General features: G+C 39.1%; 1 protein-coding gene across 1 annotated transcript in view; it reads right to left on the bottom strand.

Annotated features, from left to right (window-relative positions):
- Positions 1-10,851: 10,851 nt before the first annotated feature.
- Positions 10,852-22,675, bottom strand: part of LOC126335794 (glycerol kinase-like) — a 285,428-nt gene continuing 273,604 nt past the window's right edge. The window contains exon 12 of the mRNA XM_049999258.1: positions 10,852-10,944. Within this exon, the coding sequence (XP_049855215.1) occupies positions 10,852-10,944 (93 nt within the window). The remainder of the gene's footprint in view (positions 10,945-22,675) is intronic.

Genomic DNA, 22,675 nt, shown 5'->3' with positions numbered 1-22,675 from the left:
GGAATGGGTGGCAGCTGTGGAAGTGGAGGTACTGCTGGTGGTTAGTAGGTTTGATATGGATGGAGGTACTGATGTAGCCATCTTTGAGGTGGAGGTCAACATCTATGAAGGTGGCTTGTTGGGTTGAGTAGGACCATTTGAAGCAAATGGGGGAGAAGTTGTTGAGGTCCTGGAGGAATGTGGATAGGGTGTCCTCACTTTCGATCCAGATAGCAAAGATGTCATCAATGAATCTGAACCAGTTGAAGTGTTTAGTATTCTGGGTTTTTAGGAAGGATTCCTCTAGACAGCCCATGAATAGGTTGGTGTAGGATGGTGCCATGCAGGTGCCAATAGCTGTACCCCAGATTTGTTATAAGTAATGCCTTCAAAGGAGAAGTAATTGTGGGTAAGGATATAGTTGGTCACGGCGACTAGGAAGGAGGTTTTGGTTTGGAATCTGTCAGGCTTTGGGAAAGCTAGTGTTCAATAGCAGTAAGGCCATGGGCATTGGGGATGTTAGTGTACAGGGAAGTGGTATCAGTAGTGATGAACAGAGCACTATGTGGTAAAGGGACACGGACTGTGGAGAAGTGGTGGAGGAAATGGTTGATATCTTTTATATAGGAGGGTAGATTCCAGGTAATAGATTGAAGGTCCTGGTCTACTAGAGCAAAGATTCTCTCAGTGGGGGAACAGTAACTGGCCACCATGGGGCATCCTGGGTGATTAGGTTTATGGAATCTAGGAAGCATGTAGAAGGTAGGAGTGGGGAGAGTGGTAGGAGTGAGCAGACAGATGGACTCCGGGTAGAGGTTCTGGGATGGACCTAAGGATTTGAGTAGAGACTGGAGATCCTGCTGGATTACTGGAATGAGGTCACGGTGACAAGGTTTGTAGGTGGAAGTATCTGACAGCTGGCGGAGTCCTTCCACCAGGTAATCCTTGCAGTTTAAAACAACCTTTGTCCGCAGGTAGGATTATAAGGTCGGGATCAGTTTTTAAATGGTAGACTGCAGTTCTTTCTGCAGATGTTAGGTTAGTTTGCATGTTGAGGGATTTCAGGAATGATAGTGAGGCAAGGTTCAAGGTTAAGAAATCCTGGAAAGTTAACAGGGGGTGGTTTAGGGGCAGGGGAGTGTATCATGGTTTGATGGAGGAGTGAACTGAATTAGACAATGTTCAATATTGGTCTCTACTTGAGTCTGATTGTAGGGTTGGTGGCAAAAAAGTGTTTCCACTTTAGGGACTGGGAGAAGGAAAGAAGGTCTTTAACAAGTCTTGCATGATTGAATTTGGGAGTGGGGCAAAAGGTGAGTCCTTTGGAAAGGACTGATATTTCTGCGTGGCTAAGGCTTCTGGAGGAAAGGTTCTGTTTAGGTCCGTGATTCTGTGTGGTGATGAGAGAGAGTTTTGGAGTGTGGGGTAAGTGTAGTAGATCTGCGAGACAGGATTTTTCAGCTATGAGGGGATGTTGGAAGTTGTTGTAGAGGTGGTTGGCAGTGATCCTCCAAGGTGGGAGTAGGAAGTAAAAGGGATGGAGAGCTTTTTGAGGTGCCGTTATGCATGTTGCTTAAGTTCCTGCTTGCCAAGTTTTTCAATGTGTGATATGGGTTCCAGGAATTTGGGATTGCATAGCAAGAGAATTTTGCAGATGGAGGTTTGGGTTTAGTTGCTATGGTTTTGCAGGACTACGTTGGTGAGGGCTAAGGACTGGCGGAATCTGAATGGGTGTAGGTCGTTGTGGAAGGAGGGATGGCGGCCAGAAATGGGTAATTCAATGGTAAGGCCATTAGGGGGGATTCCATGAGCCAAGCAACAACGCAGAAACAGTATGTGGGAGTGGGATGTGGCTAGGAATAAGGAAAATTTTCAGTATTGACGCAGATGGAAAGAGCAAGGACCCATGGTGGAGGAAAAATGGAAAAAATAATTATGTCCGAAAAATTTTGCAAAAATACACCCCACTACATGTAAAAATCCTTTAAAAGGATTAAATGGATGAAAAAGGGGGAAACACGTTGAAATCTCAGGGAGCTGATGATAGCGAAAGTATCCTAAATCCCTCACCTGATCCAGATTCAATGATGACATCTTTGCTATCTGGCTCGAAAGTGAGGACACCCTATCCACATTCCTCCAGAAACTCAACAACTTCTCCTCCATCTGCTTCACCTGGTCCTACTCAGACTCAGCCCAACAAGCCACCTTTCTAGACATTGACCTCCACATCAAAGATGGCTACATCAGTACCTCTGTCCATATTAAGCCCCGCCTCTCCCCTGCCCACAGTCTAACCTGCAGCACTTCTCTGTGTGCCACCCCCACCATACTATCCCTCCCCATCCCCACTCCAGCCTTCTCCTTACCCCCATCCAGTCACCACTAACATCATGCACTGGTGCTGCTGCTTGTAGTGTGGTTTCAGTTATGTGAGGCAGAATATTAGAATAGAATAGAATATTTTTTATTAGCCTTTCAGTATTTTTCATACAACTGGCTTCATCAAAGTTTACAGACGGTTTTAGTTTCAGTACAATATTCAAATAGTTACAGAAAGGGGAGAAAAGAAACTAAAGACCTTTTCTTCAGCATTATGTAAAACAATGTTTTATACAATAATTGAATAGACACATAAGAAAAAATCACAGTACATAACTAGTTTCTATAATATCGAAACATTTTCTTCATAACTTAGGTAAAACATATATTTTGAGGATTAATTTCTAAGAATTCTTCAGTTGCATAGAATTCGTTGTTTTTTAGCCAGGTTTGCAATGTATTCTTATATTTATTTAGTGGTACTGTACGAGCTGAGCATGGTAACTTACTGAAAAATTTTATGCTTAAGTCCAGCAGGTGACGGTTTCTTGTACTGTGTGCATGCACATCACATCTCATGTTCAATTTTTTCAGATTTTCTCTGGCATATATTAAACAGTTGTATATGTACATGCTTGGCACTGTCATTACGCCAAGAGATTTAAAATAATTTCTGCAGGACTCTCTGGGTGCTAACCCTTCCATACACCTGACTGCTTTCTTCTGCCATCTGAAAATACATTCAGCCCCTGGGGAGTTACCCCAAAGCAATATTCCATATTGCAGTTGGGAATGAAAAAAAAGCATAGAATGAGTGGAGTAGCAATTGCTTGCTCACACTGTTTCTTAATTTATACAACAAGAAAAGTACTCATGCTAGTTTCCTACATAGATAATTGGTGTGTCCTTCCCATGAGAGCTTTTGGTGTATGATTAGTCCAAGTAATTTCACTGTTTTGTTTTCATTTTTAGTTACTTTCAGATTAAATATTATTTCTTCTGTTTTTGTTTGATTTATGCACAGCTGGTTAGCCTGGCACCAGTAATTAGCCATTTGCATCATATCTCTATTTTTGTCCAGTACACTCTGTAAGTTCTATCCTGTACTGATTAATGTCATATCGTCAGCATTTAGTATGTTCTTACATGGTATGTAATTCGAGATGTCATTAACATAGACAATGAACAGAAAAGGTCCAAGAACAGAGCCTTGGGGTATTCCTCTTTCTATAGAGAGTATTTCTGACCTCTGCTTATTTGCATATACAAGTTGTAACCTACTGCTTAGATAAGATTTGAATAGATGGAGTACATCATCTTCAATGCCATAGTATTTTAAGTTTTTGATGAGTATGTCATGTGACACCGAGTGAAATGCTTTACTTACGTCAATAAGTGTTCCAGACATTGATACCCTTTTTTCATACCCTTCATAAACATTCTCACCAAAGCTTCTACTGCTTTTACAGCTGACAGGTGTGACCTGAAGCCAAACTGTTGTTCATTTAAAATTTTGTTGGTTTCAAAATACCTGTATATCTAATTATGCACACAATTTTCTACTAACTTGGATATGATTGGTACTATTGAAATGGGTCTGTAGTTATTTGGGAGGTTTCTTTCACCTTTTTTATACACAGGCAATGTAACTGTGAGCTTAAGACAGTCGGGGAATATTCCTTCATCAAGACTGCAGTCGTGTGTGTGTGCATGTGTGTGTGTGTGTGTGTGTGTGTGTGTGTGTGTGTGTGTGTGTGTGCATTGTTGTTGAAGGCCTTAATGGCTGAAATCTATAATTGCAAGAGACTTTTTGTTGTGCCTATCTGTGACTCAGTCTCTTGAAATGCTGGTGTCTGTGGGTACTGCTAGTTAGTTATGTGTTCCATGAATCATTTTGCACTGTAGATCATAATGATGTGGAACAAGTCACTACATTGCAAATTGATTTGTACCTATGGTTACATTCTGAACAGTTCTGAGTTTAGACACACACACACACACACACACACACACACACACACACACACACACACACAAGTTGGTAATTCCTATCCACTACCTATTACACATTACAGTAATAGAAATTCCTCTATGGAATGGAATGTGTTTTCAAGGAGGAATTTTTTTCTTTGTTTTCAAATTTTATTTTGCTGTCTGTCAGACATTTTATTTCACTGGGTAAGTGATCAAAAAGTTGTTGCAGCATTGTGCACACCATTTTGTGCTAACGACAACCTTAATGTGGAGTAATGAATGTCATTTTTCCTCCTAGTGTTGTAATTATGTACATCATTGTTCCTTTTGAACTGTAGTGAATTATTTACAAAAAAAACTTCATGAGAGAATAGGTATACTCTGAAGCAGTAGTCAGAATGCCCAGCTCTTTAAACAGATTTCTACAAGGTGACTGTGGACGAGCACCACATCTTATTCGCATAGTACATTTTTGTGTAACAAAGACTTACTTTTTTGAAGATAAGTTATTCCAGAATATTATTCCATATGACATTATTGAATGAATATATGCAAAATCTGTCAAATTACTGAATTGTCTCTCCTCAATATATTATTATACATTTTACTATATACTGTACCTGGTTATTACCATTCAGTTCACTGAGTGCATTCAAAAATATGACCTCTTTAATAACTTTAGATTTAATGGATTAACCTGCACTTTGATATAAGAGCATAACATATGAAAGTACTGCTCATCATATCTTTCACATAATGCCCAGTGTTGACGGAAAGTATCAGTTTGCTTCCCATTACAAACAAAATGATTTTTAAAGCAGAATTTTACATGACCTGTCAACAGAGAAATTTCTAGTTAGTTTAGTGCAATTTTTTGTTTTATCAATAAGTATTGATATAGACAGTAAAAGGTGAAGAATAACCAATACTTTAGCAGCAACAGCACCATCCTGGTGTGCACTGACTGTTACCACCATGCAGCAGAATTACCAATCCACAGCTGGAGTAGGGATTATTCTTCTTGTTTTACTGTCTCTTTTAATACATACTGATAAAACAGATATTGCAGTAGACTAATTTGCTGCCACTCTATTGAATGAACATGTAAAGCTCCACTTTAAAAATGATATGTTTATGAGGGGAAAGAAACCAGTATTTTCTGTCGACAATGGGCATCGCATGAAAGATGTGATGAGTAGTATTTGTTTGAGATGACTCCAGCCACGCACTGAAAAAGTGAAATTACAAAATACCTACAGAAACACAAAAGAAAATGCACCTGATGACGATGTCTCTTGGAATCATACATTTGTTGGAACATCTGTGGTTGTTGCCATATTGTGTTGCAGTCATTGGACAGCATTCTTGTAGCGTATTCATATCATTTATATAGACTGCTACACCAAGGTTTTTACATCTCCCTAAAGCCAAAAATCCTCAGGGTTTAGGTGAGGAGAAAGGGTTGGCCAAGGTATTGGCCCACCTGACCAATACATCTCTCCAGAAAGACTCGTGTTAGGTATCGCCCCATCCACAGTTGAAAATGGGCCCTGTCATGCATGTACCAAATTTGCAGTCATTCATGTAATGGCATTTCCTCCAGAAACACAGGTAATTGGTTCCTAAGGAAGTGATGATACCTGACACCATTTAGTGTTTTGGGTACCATGTAGGAACCCAGCAATCTGTCCCCTTGGACGTCTGCAAAACATGGGATTATCTCTTTTCAAGTCCTTGTGGGGTGGCATCAGCACATACATGCACATTATGGTAATTTACCATACTTTCTCTCATGAAGCCTGCATCATCAGTAAACAACACTTTTGCTGTGAACCATATCATGGACACACATTTGGAGAAACCACTGGTGGAATTGCTTTCTGGCAGGCCAATCATGTGGCACCAAAGCTCGGATTCGCTGCATATGGTATGTGCAACTGTTCATGAAGGACTGTCCAGACAACAGACTTAGGACTTAGTAACACCTTCTGTTGCAGCTATTCTTTGTACACACATTCCAGTGTTGTCTTCCACGTGTTCTAATACGTGTTTCTCAATATTAGTTGTGCAAGTTGTTCGAGGTCTGCCATGTTGCTGTGTTCATGGTGCAAAGTATTCCATTTCCAAAAGTCACTTGAATGGGACCTTAAACATCTTTAATGATGATGTATGGTGTCACGCATATTTGGCAACATACGGGTTACATGCCTGTAGGCTACTTTCCACCTGCTTGCCCACAGCAGGAGCCCATATCTGCCATCTTCTTTGTTGAATAGTAGTCTTCCATTGGGAGCTGTACATCCAGTGATAAACATGGAAACAAATTACTGTAATGTACTGCTGTGTTAAAACAAACAATTTGGCATATGAACACTGTAGGTTCACCAGATGAAAACAATGTATCTGACTGATACACTATGTAATGTAGTTTGTTGTGGAATACTGTATGTGTTCTTGTGTTTGGTGAATGCTTCATACCAATGTAAACACATTGTGTTGCATAAATGTCCAGTATATACACTGTTTCCTCATTTGTCTCATGCAAAGGTGCTTAGTGTACAAGATATGCTCCTCATACATACACAGGCCATAACTCTTAAGATATGAGATTATGATCATCAACATCAGTCATTTGGGTACTCAATCTGTAGAATTATTCTGATGGGTTTTGACATTATCATTTGCTCCACTATGGGTATGTAGTCATGTTGTAATGATGTTATTTAAATAGCACACTTGTCTTGTATGATTGCTGAAGGTAAGTATATTCTTCTTTTGGAAAGGAATGCATGGTGGCTTATCATCGATTCGTTGGCGCTGCATATTGTACATGTCACTACAGACAGAATGGTACTGAAAATAATTAGAAAGCAATTACAAGGACGGAGAGATGATGGTAACAAAGATACATATTTTTTTATGAAAGTTCTCATATTTTTAATGAACTTTACCAACATGATGTAAGAAGTAAGAGAAAAAGAAGAGATTAGTTCTGTATTGCAAAGCTATATAATACACCTCTTAGGAATGTAGTGTGTATATTGATTGACTTATTTTTATTTGGTCCCATTTGATTACATAAGTGCACAAAATGGTCATGGAGGATTGCCCATTGAAAGTGCATGAAATTACTCATGCTTGCCAGATGTCATCTGAAAGGGTATTTACATTTTAACTGAAGAATCAGAAGTGAAAAAATTATCTGCAAAATGGGTGCCATGTCTCTTGATGCTGGATCAAAAATGCATCAGAATGGACATATCAGAACAATGTTTGGCCCATTTTAGGAGAAACAAACGAGGTTTATTGTGCCAGTTTGTGACCACAGATGAAACTTTGATGCACTACTATACCACGGAGACAAAACAACATGCTGATTCTCCACCACCAATGAGAGCAAAGAGAATTCCTTCGATGGGAAAGGTCATGGCATAAGTGGTCTGGGATGCAAAGGCGATCCTGTTTGTAGATTATCTCCCTACTAGGCAAACAGTTACTGGAGAATACTATGCTAACCTCCTGGACAAATTGCAACAAAAGATATACAAAAATGGCCAGGTTTAGCAAGGAAGAAAGTCATCTTCTATCAAGACAATGTGAGCCCACACACATATGCCATTGCCATGGCAAAATTGACAAACTAAGGTATGAATTGTTGCCACACTCACCTAATTCACCTGATATGGCTTCATCAGACTTACATCTCTTCCAAAAACTGAAAATTTTTCTTGGTGGATGAAGATTCACTTCAAATGAAGAATTGGTAGCTGGAGTTGGCAACTATTTTGCAGACTTGGAGGAAACTCATTTTTGAGATGGGATCAAGGCACTGAACCATTACATCAACAACCTGAAAACAGCTTTCGCATCCCGCAACTACCCTCCCGACCTGGCACAGAAGCAAATAACCAGAGCCACTTCCTCATCCCCTCAAACCCAGAACCTCCCACAGAAGAACCACAAAAGTGCCCCACTTGTGACAGGATACTTCCCGGGACTGGATCAGACTCTGAATATGGCTCTCCAGCAGGGATACGACTTCCTAAAATCCTGCCCCGAAATGAGATACATCCTTCATGAAATCCTCCCCACTCCACCAAGAGTGTCTTTCCGCTGTCCACCTAACCTTCGTAACCTCTTGGTTCATCCCTATGAAATCCCCAAACCACCTTCCCTACCCTCTGGCTCCTACCCTTGTAACTGCCCCCGGTGTAAAACCTGTCCTATGCACCCTCCCACCACCACCTACTCCAGTCCTGTAACCCGAAAGGTGTACACGATCAAAGGCAGAGCCACGTGTGAAAGCACCCACGTGGTTTACCAAGTGACCTGCCTACACTGTGAAGCTTTCTATGTGGGAATGACCAGCAACAAACTGTCCATTCGCATGAATGGACACGGGCAGACAGTGTTTGTTGGTAATGAGGATCACCCTGTGGCTAAACATGCCTTGGTGCACGGCCAGCACATCTTGGCACAGTGTTACACCGTCCGAGTTATCTGGATACTTCCCACCAACACCAACCTATCCGAACTCCGGAGACGGGAACTCGCCCTTCAGTATATCCTCTCTTCTCGATATCCGCCAGGTCTCAACCTCCGCTAATTTCAAGTTGCCGCCGCTCATACCTCACCTGTCTTTCAACAACTTCTTTGCCTCTGTACTTCCGCCTCGACTGACATCTCTGCCCGAACTCTTTGCCTTTACAAATGTCTGCTTGTGTCTGTGTATGTGCGAATGGATATGTGTGTGTGTGCGAGTGTACACCTGTCCTTTTTTCCCCCTAAGGTAAGTCTTTCCACTCCAGGGATTGGAATGACTCCTTACCCTCTCCCTTAAAACCCACATCCTTTCGTCTTTCCCTCTCCTTCCCTCTTTCCTGAAGAAGCAACAGTTGGTTGCGAAAGCTAGAATTTTGTGTGTGTGTTTGTGTGTTATTTTATTGTTCTTGTCTACCGGCGCTTTCCCGCTTGGTAAGTCTTGGAATCTTTGTTTTTAATATATAAGTAAAATGTATGTTAGATTTCAGTTTTGACAGCACTTGGTCACAACACTCAATATATATTTTTTATGTATTATAAAATTATTGAAAGTGCATACCTATGTTGCATTCTGGCAGTGTATTAATTATGTAAATATTAGCAGTTCCGGTTTACTGTGATGTATTCACCTATTTTGACAATCTCTTGACAAATGGTGAGGGCAGTGAGTATTTTATTCAGATGTTTTATGTCTTTTAGGTTATACCTTCTGACTTGTTCCACACCCTAGAGAATCATCTAATTTTTGGGACTATGGAACAAAAACTGAATCCAATCTAAAACCTGTTGAAAATTGAAATGTCATTTTTGTTTTCTGGATATTCATGAGAGTGAAACAAATAGTGATGTTTATACTGATTCCATACATATGTAAGATTAACTTCAGCTGTAATGACTGAAAACTGTAACATCAAAAATAGTGTAATTGTTTAGAAATGTATATAAAGTTATGAGATGTGGAGTTCAAAGTTCACTGTTAGGCTGTTATTTGCAATGGACAATCTGTGTCACTCTTGCGTAATAAAACAGCTTAAAATGTATAGTAGTAGTGTACCTGCTATTTCAAGTTACAATGCATGCGGACTGTAACTCTACTGATCCTGTTCTTGTCAAGATCACCAGGACATCAAATAAGCAGAAGTTAAGTATATATTTGATGCCACTCGTCTGAAATGTGTGATTTTGATTAAGTTTATTTGCAGCATGTTTATACATTTCACTACTAATATTTTTAGAAGAAATTATGTTTCATAATGCAGCTAAATTAATTAAAGTATTTTTGTTGATAAAAATTGAACTATAAGAATATTGTGTAAAATTCAGAAAGATACAGTGAGTGTATGTTAGGGTGTCTGTTTGGTTGTGCATTTGAATATGTGTACTCTTACTAGAAGAAGAGGAAGAGCTTGAAAACTAGTGTTTATTGTTTTCTGTTATGTGTTCTCGTGTGCCACACACCAGTCCTCTAGAGGTAACTAGCTATCTGCCCATTATTTTATGTGCAAAAGAAAAAAAGGGTAACAAATATATTTCAACACAATATCAGGCCTATAATCCAGTTTATACAAAAGTTTTTTCTAGTGTGCAAGGATGATTCAAACACAGCATTATTTTTACACAGCAATACATTTAATGTACAAAGCTTAATGATTTCACAAAACAAGCAGAAGCACATCTCATTTTTTACATTTTCCAGTATGGAACAAATTGACTTAACTCACTTGACTAGAAAAATCTTCCTTTTCAAAAAGTGTCATTGGAGTATTCATTGTATGCATCATCTTCACTCTAATGGGTGTAACAAATATAGCATTCAGTTTGACAGGTCAATGAAGCCTCAGATTTTATTAAACTTTTTATGGCAGTCTACTTATCACAACATGAGTAACATGAAAAGGGGAAAAGGGAGAAAAAATTTGATTAAACATAATAACTACTTTAAATTTCAATTGTATATATGTCTTACATGAGTAATATTGCCAGTACTTAGCAATCAAACTTCCAATAAAAATTATGCTTTTCAGTATTCTTTTTCTACACTTTTGCTAAATGTTGAGAAATAGCCAAAAGACCAAACGATAAAACAACAAACAGACTGAATGGTATAGATGATTGCAAATATTTCTCCTTATCTGAAAATAAAACATGAAATCTTACTGCAGCAATAAACAAAAGTAAAATTAATAAACTGCAAATAAATAAGTTGTTAGTTTAATGCAAAGATCATACAGAATGTGAAATAAGCATGCATGTTATATGAAAGAAGAGGCAATTTCTGAAAACTTACATGACAAAAACAAAATATTCAGTGTAAGTATGGTACATTTGCCTAGGAATATTGATAACCATTCATACAGAACCTTGAGAATATATTCTCATAGCAATAATTTAATTATTGAAATAAGAGCTGAAGATTTACTGGAACAATGTCAATATTTATGAAAAATACAACACCAAGAATACAAGAAAATGGAACAAACCTCTTGCAGCAGGTTAGGTATGTAACAATATGCAAACAGTTAGGATTAAAAAGCTGTAAATGATGTGTGAATAGGGAAACTGTATGTGGAGTGAAGCCCCAGGTACTGCAGTTAGCATCTCCAAAAGACCCTAGAATCAAGGAGGGCTTTGGTATATGGCATTTCCCACCACACAGTTTGTCGGCAAGAACTCAAGCCATGAAGACTAGTTTTCAAAGGCTGTGATAACAAATTTCCAACCATGAATCAGACATGTTAAATAGGTGGCCTATGAAGTGAACATACTGCTTATGGGAGAAGTATTACCCTTTATAAGATTGCGCATTCATCATCACATGAGATCAGGCAAGATGCTGCAAAAATAAATAATGTGGAGTTGCTCTAAGGAGTGGTAGTATCTTGGGCTCTAAAAACCTCTTCATGTTAACAGTTGTTCTGACTGCACTCCATATACAGGACTCAATAATACATGTTGCATCTAATGACATCCCAAACCATCATGTTTCCCATGTGCAGCATGGTGATGTAGGCTGCTAGATTATAGCATTTAACAGCCATCATCATAATCCAACATGAAGTGGAATTTGTCTAAAAAAGCTAAATTTAGCTGTTCAGCATGCCAGCAATGCTGTTCATGTGCTCAGTCCAGCCCAAGACATTTGTGTTTTCTCAACAATGAAAGCTTATGTAATGACATTTGCTGACAGTTCACCCAACGGTATGTGATTTAGAATTATTAATTCAGACAGATCTACATCTTTTTAATGCTCCTGTCTCAAGCCCACATGCTGTATAAGGCAGAACAGTCCACTATAGCCATACAAACAGTATAGTGGTTGTCATCTGCTTGAATACATTTCATTGTATGATATAAACCCCCTTGACACTACGTATTACCCTCTTCCATTCAGTGGTAGTGTTGGACACATATTTGGCAGAACAGTGATTCAGATCTTCATCTGGCCATCTGGATGTAAGTTTTCCATGATTGAAGAAAGACATGATTCCACTGGGCTGTATTTTAAAATTATACTTCATTCGGTATGGCCCATTTTCAAGTGCATCTATAACAGATGTGGATACAGTGTCCTGTCTTATCATACAAAAATCATTTGTCATGTGTAATGGTGTCTGGCACATTCACCAAAGTGCATGATCTCATGATACATGGCTACAAAATACACCTAAACACAACTGTTTAAAGCATTGCAACGTGTGTACATTCATGATTTTCCTGAAATGCTTCACCTACATCTACATCTACATGTTTACTCTGCAATTCACAATTAAATGCCACATTTAAATATTTCTGTGTAAGTTCTGATTTCTCTAATTTTACCATGATGATCATTTCTCCATATGTAAGCAGGTGCCAACAGAATGTTTTCACAATCAGATCATTGAAATGTCATGAGAAGACCCTGTCACAACAAAAAAATGCTTTTAGCAAACTTTGTGTAAGCAGTCTCTTGAGTAAACACATTACTCTTTTTAAGTGTTCTCCCAATAAATATCACTCTTAGGTTTGCTTTCCCACAACATTATCTATGTGATCGTTCCAATTTAAGTTGTGTGTAATTGTAATCCATAAGTATTGAATTGAATTTATAGCACGTAGATTTGTGTGGTTTATGGTGGAACAGAAATTTAGCAGATTTCTTGGTTCATTGTGTAACAGATATTTAGCAGATTTCTTTTAGTACTCAGTGGATGACTGCACACTTTCACAATTTTGAATCAATTGCCACTTTCTGCATAAAGCACATTTTTGTCTATATAATTTTGTAATGGTTTTTGATCATTTGAGCTCAAGGCAAATGTCAACATACTTCCTTTGACAGGACACAGCCAATTTACATCCCCTATCTAACCAATGTTCTAAGATGGGATGCATAACTGATCTGTAAGTAGTACCCTTAGTAGACTGCTTAATTTTCACTGTCTTGCAAGTAAACTGAAGTCTGCCAGCTGCATTACATATGAATGAGTCTATGCGATTGTTTCATTCCATGTCATTACTGTTACATAAATCTAAATATTTGTATGAGTTGCCATATTCCAATGGTGATTCACTGATGAAGTCATAGGATACTGTTTCATGAAATACACAATTTTACATTTTTGAATACTTAAAGCAAGTTGCCAGTCTTTATACCACTTTGAAATCTTATCAAGAGGTGACTGGATATATGTACAGATTTTTTTCAGACAGAACTATCTGAAATAATTCTGATGTTAATGTTATATTATCTGCCAGGTCATTAACATACAACATGAACAACCAGGTTCTCAACATAATGCCCTGAAGTTACTTCTGTTGAACAAGGTGGCATAGTGGTTAGCACACTGGGCTCACAGTCAAGAGGACGGTGGTTAAGATTCTTTGCCCAGCTTTCCAGATTTAGGTTTGTATTCAATTTCATGATCCTTCAAATTTTGTCATTCCTGACATTTTATCTAGAACCCCATCAGACATCTTCAGGGGTGATCCTAGTTCAGCTGATCCTTGTAGAATTATTTAAGGTTTTATGAGGGATCGTTTAATGAGATTCTGTTAAAGCAATCATTAAGACTTCACACATCGCACTGTTGACAGCCCCTTGTGTATAATTCAATATCTCTCTACCTACTGCTCTATGCTTGATTTGCACCTGGTATGTAGAAGTCACTTTCTTTATAAGTTTCTTTACAGTGGCTACTTACCATGGAGGAACCATCTCAGCCTGAACTGCTCTACTAGGTAAATACTAAATGTGAACCATAATTCCCCTAGATACCCTTACTAAGAAATAACTGTTTTGAGATCTTCTTTGATGTGTGACACAACTGCTTCTTTCTCTAGCTTACTAAACATGATAGTCTTTCTACTTGTTATAGCTTCTCTTTGTATTTTAATAATCACTGTTACTAATTAATTAATTTGTGAACTGCATTCAGTGCTTTGTGAATGATTTTTATCTGTTTACCTCTGATCATAGTTTTTTAATATAAATTCGGATTCTGTGACGAAATCCATATCTATATCTCTTAAGAACAGTTGTAATTTTCTTGTGTGACTAAATAAAAAAGCATCCACTTAACTATTCACTCAAAATATTTAATTATAAAACAATTAGAGAAGCAGTCTCAAAGGAAATTAATTGGGTGTTGATAGTTTCACTTAAGATCACAACAATATTCAGTTTTCTCTTCAAATCATAATATCAGTTGCCTACACTAAAATGCTTTTTGATAAACAAGTACAGTGAAACAGCGCTGTTTGTCTCTTAGAACAATTGACAATGTTTTATTCTTTAAACAGGCACAAATATGTGATACATAATGAACACATGCATTACAAGAAGAAAATTTCAACACTTTCAGCTATTTATATTTCCAATTTTATTTCATTTTTGCTACAAGTTTCAGTGTAGCACTACACCACCTTCAGGCTCTTTTGTAAATATAATAATAATAACTGTGTAAAATTTATAAGAAAAGGGCAGTGTAAAATTTAAGAAAGGAAATTATGGTAATATGTAGTAACAATCTACAACAGACACCATACCATACAGGAAGTGACATCAAAGTTGGAGATAGATTTAAGAATAAAATAAGAGAACTGTTGCCCACTGTGCAAATATAAGCTAGGGAACAAAATATATATCCCATATAATAGTAAAGAGAACCTACTGATCAGAGGTTAAAATTGCTTGTTATACATAGATAACTATGGTGTGACATATTGACAAACAACCAATATGTAATGCTAATGTCATGCCTGTGAATCAACTGAAGCAAAATAATCCCAGTCATATACAAATAATCCCAGTCATATACTATGAAGAAGCTTGCACAGGATAGAGTAGCATGGAGAGCTGCATCAAACCAGTCTCATGACTGAAGACCACAACACCAACATACTGATGAGTACAATATGAAGGTAAAATATGTATTTATATGTTTTCACATAACAGTAAAATGTAAAACCACTTATTGGAGGTCAACCTCCCATTAACTACTAGTATCACCATGTACCCTGTACTAGTAATAACTAACAAAACAAGAATGTAAAGTTACATCAACACAATCTATCAATCACAGTTTAATAAGGGGCCACTTATTTAACAAAAACATTTTCAGTGAACCAAATTTTGAAGCTAATTTAATATACCATTACGAATTGCCACTAAGCAGACAGTACTGAAATATGATATGGAAAAGGTCATAACCAAAATTATTATGGGAGTGGGATGTCTGCCAGTGGGCAGGAATGATCATTAGGTGATATACAAAACTGTAAATTATGTAGTAAGTCTACAGAAAAGTTGTAGACTATCTTTCGTTATGCCCTGAAATGAAGAATATCCTACCCATTATCCTTTCCACACCTCCCACAGTGGTATTTTGCTGCCCACCAAACCTATACAATATCCTCCTCCATGCCTACACAACCCATGCTCTGAATCCTTTGCCTCATGGCTCACATCCCTGTAATAGACCTAGATGCAAGATCTGTCCCATGCATCCCCCCACCACCACCTATTCAAATTCCAGTCACTAAAATCACCTATCCCATCAAAGGCAGGGCTACCAGTCACATGACCTACAAGCTAAGCTGCAACTGCTGTGCTGCATTCAATTTGGACATGACAATCAACAAGTTGTCTGTCCACATGAAGGACCACTGACAAACTATAGCCAAGAAACAGCTGGACAACCACTTTGCTGAGCATGCCACCCAACATGAAGTTCTTTATGTCAATGACTGCTACACAGCCTGTGCCATCTGGATCCTTTCCACAACATTAGTTGTTCTGAATTACACAGGTGGGAACTCTCCCTGCAAAATATCCTATGTTCCCATAACTCTCCTGGCATCAACCTTTGTTCGTCATTGTCCTTACTCAAATAGCCTCTTCCCTGTTCCCATTCCAGCACTACACAGCTTTCTATTCCACCACCCAGAATCTTTTTACTTCTTTTCCACTAACCCCCCTGCCCATCATCTAACATCCTGACTGCACCTAGCTGCCCTATCATCTCTCCACCTTTTCCTTACATGCTCCCACTAGCAGCACTTTACCACCCTCCATGCATACCCTGATATCCCTCTCCATCCCCACCCAAACCTCCTCCTTACCCCCACCACCTGGTTGCATCTCCCACCACACACTACTACTTGCAATCTGGCCTCAGTAGCCAGACACTTTGGTCATGTGTGAGTGAATTGCAGTTGTGTGTGTGTGTGTGTGTGTGTGTGTGTGTGTGTGTGTGTGTGTGTGTGTGTGTGTGTTTTGTCTACTTCTGATGAAGGCCTTATTCGCCAAAAAGCTCACTTTCTGATAGTCCTTCTGTTGTGCCTATCTGTGACACAGTATCTCCACTATAGGGTTACTAGCAACTTGTATCATAGTATTAGAAAGACATTCATTTCACTCAGAAAAACCAAAGGCACACACCACTATGTGACATGTAGTACTTACACAGAGTAAGACAGAGGATAGTTTGAGCTATGATCAGAATAACAAAGCAGTGAAATGAACCTACCTCATACAGAGATATGCGCCTTTGGTTTTCCTGATTGAAATGAATGTCTTTCTAACACACTACATACACATTGCAGTACTTCTCTTTAAATTTACAATAGAGTTTACAGTTTGGCATTTCACCTAGCCATATGCCTGCCTACCAGCAGATTTCCCACTTTCAGGATAACATTAGTTGTCTTTTTCTATATGATACTTCAATATTTCCTGTTTCATGGTAGTTTGTAACGTTGTTTTGCTTCAGATGATTCAAGGGTATTGACATTAGCTTCACAGTTTGGTCATTAAAATTTTGTTATTGGATAGGTGGCATCTTATGAATCTGTAATTGATAGATTATTTTGATGTAACTTTATATTCTTGTTTTATTAGTTGTTATTAGCACAGGGTACATGGCGATACAGATGGTTCATTGTGGGGATGACTTCCAATAAGAGGTTTTACATTTTACCATTATATGACAGCATATGAATAACTATTTTATCTACAGACTGTACTCATCAGTACATGACTGTGATTGTTTTGCTTCAGTTTATTCAAGGGAACTGACATTAGCATTGCATGCTGGTTTGTCAGTTTGACACCATAGTTATAAATGCATAATTTTGACTTCTGGTTAGTGAATTCTCTTTAATGTTATGAGGCATGTATATTTCATTCCCTAGTTTACAATATTATGAAAAGGAAAGTTGCCACTCACCATATAGCAGAGATTCTGAGTTGCAGATAGGCACAACAAAAAAACAATCACAAATAAAGCTATCAGCCAGTAAGGCCTTCATCAAAAACAGACACACCCTCCCCCCCCCCCCCCCCCCCCCCACACACACACACACACAGATGCAAATGCAACTCGCACGCACATATGACTGCAGTCTCAGTCAACCGAAGCCTCACTGAGAGCAGCAGCACCAGTGCAAGCAATGCATGGGATTGGCGATTGGGTGGGGGTAAGGAGGAGACTGGATGTGGAGAGAGGCTAGGGAAACTATGTGCAGTCGGGAGGTTAGGCGGAGGGCAAGGGAGAGGTGGGAAGTGGGGTGTGGAGGGGGGGGGGGGGAGGGTAGTGGAAAAGGAGAGAAGTAAAAAGACTGGTTGTGATTGGTGGAATGAGGGGCTGTATAGTGCTGGAATGGGAACAAGGCAGGAGTTGGATGGGTGACGACAATGAATAATGAAGTTTGAGGCCAGGAGGGTTACGTGAACATAAGATATATCGCAGGGTAAGTTCCCACCTATGCAGTTCTGAAAAGCTGGTGTTGGTGGAAAGGATCCATATGGCACACACTGTGAGGCAGCCATTGAAATGAAGGATGTCATGTTTGGCAGCGTGCTCAGAAATAGGGTGGTCCACTTGCTTCTTGGCCACAGTTTGTAGGTGGCCATTTATGCGGACAGACAGCTTGTTGGTTGTCATGCTCACATAGAAAGCAGCACAGTGGTTGCAGCTTAGCTTGTAGATCACATGACTGGTTTTACAGGTAGCCCTGCATTTGATGGGATAGATGATGTTTGTGACAGAACTGGGGTAGGTGGTGGTGTGAAGATGTATGGGACAGGTCTCACATCCAGGTTTATTACAGGGGGATGAGCCATGAGGTAAGGAGCTGAGAGCAGGGGTCATGTAGGGATGGATGAGAATATTGTGTAGGTTTGGTGGATGGTAGAATACCACTGTGGGAGGGGTGGGAAGGATAGTGGGAGGGACATTTCTCATTTCAGGGCATGACAAGAGGTAGTTGAAACCCTGGAGGAGAAACAAGTAGACCACCCTGTTGCTGAGCATGCTGCCAAACATGACATGGTTCATTCATTTCAATGACTGCTTCATAGTGCCATATGGACCCTTCCTACCAACACCAGTTTCCTGAATTGTGCAGGTGTGGACATTCCCTATAATATGTCTTATAGTCCCATAACCCTCCTGGCCTCAACCTTCATTACTCATTGTCCTCACCCATCCAGCCTTTCCCTGATCCCATTCTTGGATTACACACCTCTCATTCCACCATCACACCCAGTCTCTCCTTCCTCACTACCCTCAACCCCCCCCCCCCCCCCCCCCCCGCCACGCCCTTGCCTTCTGTCTAACCACCTGACTGCACATAGGTGCCATACCCTATCTCCACCTCAGCCCTGCGTACTCCCCAGCAGCAGTTCACTGTCTGCCACCCATACCCTGCTATCCCTACCCCTTCCCACCCCAGCCTCCTCCTTACCCCCACCCAGTCGCCATTCTCATCATGCACTGGTGCTGCTACTCTCAGTGAGTCTTCAGTTGCCTTTTGAGACTGCAGTCATGTGTGAGTGAGTTGCCTTTGCATGAGTGTGGTGTGTGTGTGTGTGTGTGTGTGTGTGTGTGTGTGTGTGTGTGTGTCATCTATTTTTCGTAAAGGTCTTACTGGGCAAAAGTCTTATTTGTGACAGTCTTTGCCTATCTGTGACTTAGCATCTCCACTATATGGTGAGTGGTAACTTTCCTTTTCATAATATTGTTACTTTCCATCCTGGATTGTTCCCTAGTTTATGCTCATACAGTGTGGAACTGTTCTTTTATTTTATTCTTTAATCTGTTTCCAACTTTGATATCACTCCCTGTATAGTTTGGTTTCTGTTAAATGGTTACTCCATATTACCATTCTATATAATTTGATTTCTTAAATTTTACACCATCCTGTTGTTAAGCAGTTTACAGTGTTATTATTCCTGTCTTTACACAGTGATCTGAAAATGGTGAAGTGTAATGCTGAAACTGTAGAAAAAAATAAAACTTGGAAATATAGGTGTTTGACATTTTATACTAAACAGAGGAGGTCCCATGACCGTCCTGCATAAATATGGGCTTACAGAGATTTAGAAGAAGAAGGTGATCACTGTACCACAGAGTTCACTGGATAAATCCTAGATGACACTACAGCATAAGCAACTGGAAAGTACACCAGATAGAAATGTGAAAGTATAGACAATCCTTTGGCAGTCTTTTGTCTCTAAGACCTTCAGTCTTGACACCAGAAAGTAGCTGTCTTAGTTGTTTCTAGTGATTGGCTTGGTTGGAATATCTGGTTGGAATATCTGCTTGCTGATCTGCAGAGCTAACGTGTTCCACATTGAAGATACCCATGTTGATGTTTTCTAATATAAAATGATATTTTACATCTCTGTGTTTTGTTTGCTTATATTGTTCATGGTTCTTGATCTACTGGGTGATCTGTTGACAGTTTATGTTATTTCTTTTACTCTCACAATATGGTGCAAAATTGACTGGATACACATGATTTCTTTTACAGGTTAACTGGAACCTTCTGCCTTTGAGAGTTTCAAGATATGATGACTTCACAAAGCTTAACATCAAAATCTGTGGCTGATTTTCAAATAAGAACATCTCCTGCACAGCCTGAGCCACTAGAAACAGACAAAAAAGTATCCCTAGTCTTTGCTCAGTATAAGCCACAAGAGACTGCTTTCTTTAGGTACTTTAAGATTCTCTTCACATTATTCCAATGTATCTTTTCTGATTTTATTGAGGTGCTGACTAGCATTAGCTGCTGCAAAAGGGGTATCAGGTATGGTTGCCACTGAGACAGAGCAAGATTCCAACAGCTTGGTGGTATGTAGGACTGATAATTGTTTAACTGAGTCTCAGCTCAGAGAACACTTGACCATAATTAGCATGTATTGCCTCAGCACCGGCATTTTCTATATTGTATTATTCCAGCACAGCCCTCACATATGCATCTTGATTTAAGAAGATAGTAATCTTGAAACTGCTGTATTTGCAAACCGAGATGATGACTAGCACTACTCAGTTACACCAGGTTCCTCTTCCAAGTAATATGGCAAGAAATTGATAACTTCTCTACTCCGATGCAACCAGACCATTATCAATGTGAATAGCTAGGACCATCAAGAGTCACCTTTGTCATTTAGAAAAAGGCAGGGATCTGCATCTGTTGCTATGAGGCTGAATCTGTTTAGCACACTGGTGAATTATTAACTCCAGATTCTAGATGCTTGTTTGAGGCCACAGATACTTTTCTTCAGCTTGCATACCCTTTTGCTACTATCCTTAAGCCCTACCAGTTCTCACTTATATATCTCAGAATCAACTTCACTGTATAAAAACGCATATTTAATATCAAATTTCCTCATGTCCATGGCTTTGGATGCTGTGTTAGATAATTTATTCTAGTTGTTGTTGTTGTTGTTGTTGTAGTTGTGGTCAGTAGAATGCAGCTCTCCATGCTACTCTATCCTGTGCAAACTTCTTCATCTCCCAGTACCTTCTACAACCTACATCCTTCTGAATCTTCTTAGTATATTCATCTCTTGGTTTCCCTCTATGATTTTACCCTCCATGCTGCCCTCTAATACTAAATTGGTGATCCCTTGATGCCTCAGAACATGTCCTACTAACCAATCCCTTCTTCTAGTCAAGTTGTGCCACAAATTTCTCTTCTCCTCAATGCTATTCAATACCTCTTCATTAGTTATGTGATTTATCCATCTAATCTTCAGCATTCTTCTCTAGCACCTCATTTCAAAAGCTTCAATTCTCTTCTTGTCCAAACTATTTATTGTCCATTTCACTTCCATACATGGCTACACTCCACACAAATACTTTCAGGAACGACTTCCTGAAACTTAAATCTATACTCAATGTTAACAGATTTCTCTTCTTCCTTGCCATTGCCAGTCTACATTTTATACCCTCTCTACTTCGATCATGATCAGTTATTTTGCTCCCCAAATAATGAAACTCATTTACTACTTTAAGTGTCTCATTTCCTAATCTAATACCCTCACAGCATCAACCGACTACATTCCATTACCTTCATTTTGCTTTTGCTGATGTTTGTCTTATATTCTTCTTTCAAGACATTGTCCATTCCATTCAACTACTCTTCCAGGTCCATTGCTGTCTCTGACAGAATTACATTGTCATCAGCAAACCTCAGAGTTTTTATTTCTTCTCCATGGATTTTAATACATACTACAACTTTTTCTTTTGTTTCCTTTACTGCTTGCTCAATATACAGATTGAACAATATCGGGGATACTCTACAACCCTGTCTCACTCCTTTTCCAACCACTGCTTCCCTTTCTTATAACTGCCATCTGGTTTCTATACAAATTGTAAGTAGCCTTTCGCTCCCTGTATTTTACCCCTGTCACCTTCAGAATTTGAAAGAGAGTATTCCAGTCAAATTTGTGAAAAGCTTTCTCTAAGTCTACAAATGCTAGAAACATAGCTTTACCTTTCCTTAATCTATCTTCTAAGATAAGTCAGTAGGGTCAGTATTGCCTCACATGTTCCAACATTTCTATGGAAACCAAACTGATCTTCCCCGAGATCAGCTTCTACCAGTTTTTCCATTAGTATGTAAAGAATGTGAGTTAGTATTTTACAGCTGTGGCTTATTAAACTGACAGTTTGGTAATTTTCACATCTGTCAACACTGACTTTCTTTGGATTGTAATTATTATATTCTTCCTGAAGTATGAGAGTATTTCGCCTGTCTCATACATCTTGCTCACCAGATGGTAGAGTTTTGTTAGGCCTGGCTCTCCCAAGGCTGTCAGTAGTTCTAATGGAATGTTGTCTACTCCCAGGGCCTGGTTTCGACTTTGGTCTTTCAGAGCTCTGTCAAACTCTTCACGCAGTATCATATCTCCCATTTCATCTTCATTTACATCCTCTTCCATTTCCACAATATTGTCCTCAAGTACCTCGCCCTTGTATAGACCCTCCATATACTTCTTCCACCTTTCTGCTTTCCCTTCTTTGCCTAGAACTGGGCTTCCATCTAAGCTCTTGATATTCATGCAAGTGGTTCTCTTCTCTCCAAAGGT

This window comes from Schistocerca gregaria, chromosome 2, assembly GCF_023897955.1.
Source record: "Schistocerca gregaria isolate iqSchGreg1 chromosome 2, iqSchGreg1.2, whole genome shotgun sequence".
NCBI lineage: Eukaryota > Metazoa > Arthropoda > Insecta > Orthoptera > Acrididae > Schistocerca > Schistocerca gregaria.
The sequence above is the reverse complement of the archived record's forward strand: the minus strand, read 5'-3'. Positions and strand labels throughout refer to the sequence as shown.